General features: G+C 35.7%; 1 protein-coding gene across 1 annotated transcript; it reads left to right on the top strand.

Moving 5' to 3' along the window:
* The first annotated feature begins 443 nt into the window (after window positions 1-443).
* LOC113757061 (protein FAR1-RELATED SEQUENCE 5-like) lies at window positions 444-8474 on the top strand. The gene is made up of 5 exons (XM_027300469.1): window positions 444-597; window positions 1648-1673; window positions 3308-3343; window positions 4310-4875; window positions 7926-8474. Coding segments are annotated over exons 3-5 (762 nt in total). The 5' UTR covers window positions 444-597; window positions 1648-1673; window positions 3308-3342; the 3' UTR covers window positions 8121-8474.
* Window positions 8475-9150: the final 676 nt, after the last annotated feature.

Raw genomic sequence — 9150 nt, 5'->3', positions numbered from 1 at the left:
CTTGAATTGTTCTATCAAGTGCTGTCAATCACAAAATGGTGCCATGTTGGAGTATCAATTGGCGCTATTTTGTGGCACCATTTTGTCAGTGCACTTGTAGTACCTAATCAGACAAGAAATAATGGTTAATTTTATTTAATTAGTTATCATGAACTTGTTTATTGTCTTAATTTTTTTGTCCAAAATTTGTTCACTAACAACCTTAAATTCTTAGGGTATAGAAGTAAATTCACTCTATCTTAGCTATAGGCCTCGAATTCATGTTAGGAGAGGTCAGTGCTATTTTTGAAACCTTAGAACAGTTGAGTGCAATTGTTAGAAATCTCGAAGTTTCTGCAATTATCCCAAGAAAAAATTACGAAACCAAACACACAGATCCCCTGATTTCCGACAGCTTCCTCGCGAATCTCCAGATCACACGTCGATTTGGCTGACAGGTCGTATTTCTTTCACCCTACCTTTCACTCTACACAACAGAAAGCCACATCCCGGTCCTCTTTTTCTCCCGGTCTCTCACTTGCTAGTATCTAACGATGCATCATTGCTCTACGGTCTAGTGCAGTCGAACAAGAGTTTTCTCCAACTCTCTGCTAAAAGGTAGGTTCTCTCTCTCTCTCTCTCTCTCTCTCTCTCTCTCTCTCTCTCCTATTTCTTTCTAATTTTTTCCCAATATTTTGCCCTAATCCTTCCTTTTTATTTTCTGAAAATTTCTGTCCTAATTCTTTCGGAATCTTTTCAGTTTTGGGTGCAATCACCTCCTGTATGGTTATTTACATGATCGATTATTTCATTTGCCCAATTTTGTTGCCCAAATTATTTTTCATTTTAGCTGAAAGTTTTTGCTCAATTCTTCTGCGATGGGTTGAGTTTTAATACTAGGGTTAACTGTTAAAATTTAGAAGTTGAAGGATATGCTAAGTGTTCACGAAAGAATCAAAGACAGGTTAATTGGGGCAGAACAGGAAATAATTACCCTGAAACTGATTGAGTTGGCTGGGTATTCATCATGTGGAGGGAATCTTGACTTGAATTCTCCTCTGGTTATTCATTTTTGTAGACTTTCTAGTTGGTGTTGTGCGCTTGGAGATATATAATTGTGGGATTAGGTTAAATTAAAGAAAAGAGAAAGGACAAAAGGAAGAAAGAAAGTGATGTAAACAAAAAATCCCCTGAAGTTAGAGTGCCAATTTGAGTCAGTCGAGTTATAGAGTAGGAGATAAGCTCTCTTCTCTCTTTCTGTCCGTCTATCTCTAAACAGTAGTAAAATTTTTCCTTACCAGACCCTCTCCAGTCTCCAGTGTCCAGTCCTTTTTGGCTGTTGACCATTGAACTAAGAAATTTGTGTGGTCACCTGCCTCTCGCTGTAAAACACTGTCCTCCCAACTCCTCCTCCATTCCCCTAGCTATTTGCTGAGAGATTGTGGCTTTTGTGTACAAGAATAAGTATATATAGTGGTGGTAAATAAGTATATAGCTTTTATTAGGATCTTTTCTTTTGGCAAATGCTGCAAAACATATAATCATCTGGCATAATTTTTTTATGGAAGTTCAACTTCAGCTTGATAATTTCAATAATTACTTCAAAATGATATGTACTATATTCTGTTTTGCCTCGGATATAATCTGTATAATTCTTTCTATTGCCAGGACCATCAATGTAATTTTAAACCCAGGTATATTAATACTCAAACAGCTTGACTTTTTCTACTTTATCAGATTAACTTCCTCAAAGTTTAGGTCATTCATAATGTAAGCAGGATGATAATCTAGCAATATTACTTTTGAATTTGCTGAACATCAATAATATATAAATAGTTGTTAGGCTTGTTTTGACCTAGTTTTTTAATGCTCCTCCAGCTGCAGTTGGCCCCTTCAAGTTTGTCTTAAATTCAGTACTTGATCTAATGCTTTTGTCCTTATGCATCATCCACACATGACATAGTCAATGTCTTATTGATGGTGCATCACATGTTGGCCTATAAGTGCTGAAAACAACTGTTGTAGTAATCTGAACTTTCAATTTACACCACTAAATAACTGAATGCTAGTACATTTGGTGGCTTTTTTCCGGGAACATGGTTCTGTTTAAACATGCGTATGATTTCTTTTTCTTTGAGTTTATTATCTCTGGAAAGTCTTTTTGTATGGCTGAATTGTGAATAAAGAAATTTGTTTCATGTGCCTATGAGTAGCAAAGATGAATTACCAACTTGAATGTTGATCTCTGTCGTTGCCAATGGCATTTGATATTTCATTTGGGGGACCATGGTAAATGTAATGATAATATATTTTATTCTTTTGGTTCATTATTTGACACAAAGGGTCTTGCAAGATCAGATTTAATACTTACTGCTTAGTGGTTTAATACTTGTTACTGCTTTTACTATTTGATGATAGCAATTCTTACTAAGGGTCTTAAAACAATGCAGTTATCATATTAAGTTTGGAATGTATAGCTTAGAAATTGACTGTTGCCTGTATTAAGCTAGTTGAATCTGTTTTAATACAACAACTGTCCCAGCTCACTCAAACCGGACTTGAACCCACCTTGGATACAACAAAATAATAGTGACGTAATTTTCCATCAAGAGTTGTTGAGTGAAATCTGGGATTAAGAGTTATAAAAAGGTGAAGAGTTAATTAATGAAGAAAATTTAAAAACTTAGATTCTGATTATTTCATAATTATTGTCTTGGCCAGATTACATACAAGTTTAGATGTTTTCTTTGGACTTTAAAAAAAGCTTGAAAAAGTTGTAAGGTTTGAACTTTGAACTAGTTTGGAGCCACCACCGAACGGAAAAAAAGGCACTCTTCCAAAGATAAGAAACTCCTACAATATAGAGAAAAAGGTTAATTATGTCGTATTCAACCTATCATATATTTGATTGGGTGAATGCTAACATTTGGTATTTCACGAATTGTGTGAAAGTTGTATCCTGCTTACATATTTCACGTATTGTGGTTCTTGCATATAAGAATGAGTATATAGAGTGTTAGTAAATAAGTATATAGCTTTTATTAGGATCTTTTGTTTTGGCAAATACTAAGCTATGGAAGCATGGTTCATATTCCACCATAAACGGTTCATGTGTTACAAAGAGATAAAGTTATAATGCAACAGATTCCATCTAATTCAACACATGTTGGATGCTTATTCACTACATTTGACTTCTTACTTTCTCTTGGCCACTAATTTATGGACACCTAAAAATCTGATGACATCCCATAATATTACCGAAAGCTGAACCCTCACTTGTCTTTTCTCTCTCTTCTCTCCCCTGTTGTTGGGTGTTCATCTTGCAAAGGGTGGATTTTCTCTGGACAACAACTTCAGATATTGAGTAAGTTTCTTACTTTTACTCTTTTGAATTGTTACTGTTTTTTTTTAATACTCTTCTGAATTGTTGTTCTTTAGTTTGGTCTTATGTAACTTATGGAGATTGACCAAAAGTTAGCTTTTTCTGTTTGTTTGATATGGGGAAAATATAGAATTTCCTGCTTTTCAGGATCAGTGATGAAAAAGGTGGGTCCTCCAATGAAAAAGAGAATGACCCTTTTTGGATTAACTGGGGATATTTCCCTGGATTACATTTTCCTGAAATAAAGATGATTTTGAGGCTATATTCCCTTTTAAATTGGTTATTGCCCCCCTTTTTTTTCCAATGACAATTTTGCGGAGTTATTGATTGCCGGCTACAGTTTGTTTTGATTAGTAAGGAATCATTGGAGATATAGATAGATAAACGTTTGTTTTCCAATGCTTATGACAATAATGTTTAAAGGGCCTGTATCAAGTATCAAAATAAGATGATATTCAATAATCAAGGTGGTAAATTAGTAACCACTCATATAGTATGATTAATCTGTGTTCATATAAATTTGATTAGTCTATGCTAGGGAAGGTAAAATGGTTTTAAGCTGGGTAATGAATTGTTTACGGCACTTGCATTGCTTTCTTCTGAATCAAAATAGACCAACTTCTATGTGGCATTTATGCATTTGATATGAATATTTTTTCTTGGTGTTCATATTCTGCAAGGTAGCAAGCTCACCCATTTCCTTTTTCATTTTGGATTTGTTTTCGAGGAGTTCCATTTTTTTTGTGTTTTCAAAGATGTGTTCGTATTTTAAAGCCATGAATATACTGCTGTGCAACATATATACCATTTCAAAGTCTGGAGTTTGATTATTATCCTTAAATAGTATTTGATGGTTACTAATTGAGCTGCATTGTATTTTCTGTTAGAAGCATTTTTTAGATCTTTAATTTTCTAAGAGATGTAATTGAAAAAAGTTTTTCCTTTAAGTGGAGTTTGAGGTGGATGTTGATGTCAACGGTGAGGTGGTTGGGAGTTCTGTGGATATTGACGGCAGGACCGATGATGAAAATGCTACTGCAGGAAGCCCTGTTGATGGGGTGCTTCAACATTGCCCGGATGTAAAGGTGGATCAACATGTTTCCAGAAGGGAAATAGTTGAACTAGAAGAGACGCAAGCTGTCAATAGTTTGGTTTCCAATGATGAACCTTATGTAGGCCAGGAATTTGAGTCTGAAGCAGCAGCACATGCATTTTACAATTCATATGCTACAAGAGTGGGTTTTATAATACGTGTGAGCAAGCTTTCTCGATCAAGGCGTGATGGATCTGCTATTGGCCGGGCACTTGTCTGCAATAAAGAGGGCTTTCGAATGCCTGACAAGCGTGAAAAGATTGTAAGGCAAAGGGCAGAAACAAGGGTCGGTTGCCGAGCCATGATTTTAGTTAGAAAAATAAGCTCTGGAAGATGGGTTGTTACAAAATTTGTTAAGGAACATACTCATCCGTTAAATCCTGGAAAAGGCCGGAAGGATTTAATCTACGACCAATATCCGGTTAGTACCTTTATGTTTTTCCTTTTTTTTTTTTTTGAATTTTTGCTTTTGTCCAGCAATAAAATGCAATGCCTTGCATTTCAAATAATAGAGGGTTTTCAATTTTTATGGCTTAGTCTCTGAATTTTGAGTTTCAATGTTTGGAGGAATTGTTCCACACTTTGATACACTTTGTAGTGAGTAATGTCCAGCATTTGGTGTTAGAACATAGAGAGATGTACATAAAGATGAGCACACATATTCATGGATGTGTGCATGCTTATATTGATATTTTTGTGTTATATGTACAAGGAAAATTTTGATGAGATGTCTGCATTTTTTTGGTTTTCTGGTCTTACTTCTGAATTCAAACATGAAAGGAGGCTTTGTCCTCAATAAAGCCATAAAGGCAAACTCTTAACCTTAGTGCAGGGATAATGTTGTCAGCTTTTTTTTAAGATAAATGCAGGTTTCCTGTGGAGATAAGTTTGTATTTGAATAAAATTTGAGATATTCCAAATGGTTGATCTATGGGACATAATTCGGGGGCCAAGGTGGAGCTGGTGGTTTGGGAGAAAAACCTACATAATCGATGGTTTGCTGGGCGGGTCCTAGTGTCTAGATTTGAAGTCTGAGCAAATCTTTGATGTTGATCTAGATGAGAGGATGATGTTATTTTTACTTTCTTTATGTACATCTTTAGAACTTAAAAAAGAAAAGTAATTTTTAAACACTGTGCAACTTAATGATCTTGAAACCTGTCGGGACAAAATAAATTTAGTGAAGAATAGGATTTATATGTTGTTGGCAATGCTATCACAATAAGTGATGCAACACTGGTGAAACGCAAAATGGAATTCTGTTGCAAAAATCTCCTCAATTACAATGCCTCAGTTCTGGTCTTGAATCCTTGTGTTTATGGACGTTGGAAGTGAAAGATTTGAGTTAGAACCCGTCTGATGCAGGATGCATACGCGAGAACTTGCTAGAACCCCAAATGATATATCATTTGAGTTAGAACCCCAAATGATATATTTCCTAACTTGCTGCTTACAATTTCTAGAAAAAGGCGGATCTTCCTTGCTCATTATCTTTGCATTTCAGGTTATTTTGATCTAGTGATTGGTAATGTACCGTTAGAACTGTTAGGCAAGAAGAGTATTCTCGTAATTTCAGCAATAGGTTCTTGTAAGCATCAAAGTTTCAAGTGTAGAGTCAAAATGGGTGGCTGCCTCCTCTGAAGTAGTCATATCCAATTGGGTTTCTTTTACTAGAATATTTGGATTAACATTTTCAGCAATAGTTGGATGTTTTGGATATACAGTTTTCTCAGTCAAACTTTTTTTGAAGAATAGCAGTTTTCTTGGTCCTTGACTGGTTTTGAAGAATAGCTCTTTCTTAGATACTCAGTTTCCGTACCCTGTATATGTTATAGTAGCGTTACGAGGTTGGGAATGAATTGAATTTGTTCCGTTGCCTTTTTTTTTTTTGGGAGAATTGAGGGCAACCTAAGCTTGGCTGGTTAGTCATGATGAGATCTAGGTGGAAAGCCTAAAATGGCTACTTCCTGCTACTCTTGCTCTCTATCTCAGATCCTTAGGTTTTTGCTTCTATAATCAGATGCTCTGAAGAGTTTTATATTCAGATCTTATCTGCCAGCTTTTAGGTGCTGCTTCATACTTTGACCTATCAATTCTATGTGCTTATTATAGGGGTAACGAAATAAATAATGGCAAAATTTGATTGCATTTTTTTTTGTTTATGTTTTTGGGGTTGGGGTTTGAACACATCAATTAAGTCCCTAGACAAACTGTTTATGCGGCCTGAGGAGAGTAGATGCAGGAGAAGTTCTATGAGATAAGAAGGATAAAGGTAGATGAGGATAAAATCCAAAATAAGTTACAATTGATCAGGATGAGAAGATAAGGTTTTAATGACATTTAGGCTTTATTGCAATGTAACTTGCAATAAGATTCGGATGAGAGATAAGACTGTATACTGAAACTTCAGGTATATAGATGTCACTGCATATTTGTCTTTCTAAAAACATTTACATCTTATATAGAACCCGTTGCTCTGTTACTTTGTTCATCACTGGAAGTTCTATTCCTCCGTCTAGCACTTCCACCTGGGTCGTCAGCAGAGGGGACAGTGGTCAGGTAGCATCTGATATTTGATAACTATGATGCTGAAACCTCTAGTGTCTTTATCTGGGTATCTAGTTTTATGCGAGTGCTTGTGCTGTATCTTCTGTTACTGCACTGGTTGCATACCTAAGATTCTTTTTTGTTGCTGTGCACTCAGTGCTAGTTAGCTGCTGTTGTCCTAGAAGGTTAATGCCTTGCGTTCTGAGGCTTGATTGGGGTAAATCACCTGAATTAGATCAACCTGCCTGATGATGATAGGCTCCCAGAGCTAGTTACATTAGTCTTTTAGCGAGAATAGTGTAAATGTGTTTTCAGTAGTAAGTCCCATATTCTGTAACATGCATATAATTCTTAAATTTACCAGCCTTTGCTTTTTCCCCGTCTAGTTTCACTTAAAGGAATACTATGCATGGTTCATGAATCATACAACATTCTTTCTTTCTGTGTGCTTGAGTTTTTCCACTCCCCCCTCCCTCTTGGTGCTCTTTTATGGCTTCCGTAGCAGCATAATTTTTCTGAAATATGTAATCTTCACCACCAAGTATTTTACTTTTTGCCCCTTAGTCTGCATGTCTTATTCAGCAAACATGACCTGGCTTTGGCTGTGCATGATTTTGTAGTAAAATGTTGATAGATGTGGTCTTTCAGCTTTCCTCAGGTTCGCTGTTTTCAGAATTTGTCAAGAGTATTTTCTTCTCGGTCGTATTGACCCTTTCTAATGTAGAAGTATTGTGTGAGTTCATTTTAAACAGTGTCAATTTCATGTTACTTAAATGTGCTTGTTGAAAAGGGATGTCATTTCGTTTTAAAGTTCATTTATCTTGTAGAATGTTTGGTTATTGTTGTAAAGGTCCAGTGTGCCTTTTAGTTTTAGCACATTCGTGTCTTTGTCTCACTAATTATTCTTCTTTATCTTTTCTCTAGAATGAGCATGATAAAATTCGGGAACTTTCACAACAACTGGCTGTTGAGAAAAAGCGAGCTGCGACCTATAAAAGACACTTGGAAATGATTTTTGAGCACATTGAGGAGCACAATCTATCTCTTTCTAAGAAGATCCAGGATGTTGTAAATAATGTGAGGGAAATAGAGTCTAAAGAGCATCAGAGTCATAGATAGTTTTGAGTATGTAAACTACTTTACATTGGATGGTGTAAAAATAAGCAAAAATTACAGGCCTTGTCTTCAGATGCAATTAGGTGAAAAGGCATTACAACGATTGTAGTTCTGTTACTAAATTATTTGATGTCTTCAGCCCTCAGATTTGGATGTCCCTTGAATGCTGAAACTGGACACTCCTGGTTATTTGTACAATCATGCACATTGTAGGAAAATATTAGATAGACAACACGTTCCTTGTGTCATTTTTGGAGCTTGGGAAATCACAGCAAATTTTCCATCAGACGTGTATGAACTTGTAATGAGATTAACCCATATATATTAGAAGCAGTCGTCTGTTTGTAGTTTGTATATGTTCTTGCATTCATGAACTACTGCTACTATGTGCTTGGCAGTTTAAATGTGTAGATGCTGAGATTTAGAAGTATGTGATTTTGGGAGATGTCATTCTGGTGACGTATATGTTATGTGGTGTTGCATGGTTAATTTTGTCTATCAATATTTTGAGATGGTGATGGACGGTGAGTAGACAGATCCTCCTTTACAAGAGGAAAGCAAATATTTTTCCGGAGTTTGGCCGTTCCAAGAGGAAGCGAATGATGACCGACATTTCCAATTCGCCTGTTCTCACGGTGAAGGACGATGTAACGTGGTACATTGATTCTGTTTTTTCTTCCCAAGACCAAGGAAAATATAATTAGCAAAAACAAACTGATAATCATAATAACTTAAAGGAGAAAAAAAAAACTCGGGAGTTTGTAAATTAACTAAAAATGAACATTTTTGGCTTTTGTTTGGTTAACGCTTAGGGTGTTTTCTTGAAAAGATTTCTTGTGTGTACTTTTTTCCATTGCATATATTTTTACTTAAAATTTTATGCACTCATACATTGCATAAAACTCTATCAATAAATGCAATTGTATCTATTCCTCTCTTTCCATCCAAATCAATATTCCTGGTATCAAAATTTTATGACAAATCTCTGTTAGTGCACAATTTTATGAGAAATTTCTGTTAGTGCACAATCTTG

The sequence above is a fragment of the Coffea eugenioides genome, unplaced genomic scaffold, assembly GCF_003713205.1.
Source record: "Coffea eugenioides isolate CCC68of unplaced genomic scaffold, Ceug_1.0 ScVebR1_2681;HRSCAF=3754, whole genome shotgun sequence".
In the NCBI taxonomy this organism is placed as follows: Eukaryota; Viridiplantae; Streptophyta; class Magnoliopsida; order Gentianales; family Rubiaceae; genus Coffea; species Coffea eugenioides.
The sequence above is the reverse complement of the archived record's forward strand: the minus strand, read 5'-3'. Positions and strand labels throughout refer to the sequence as shown.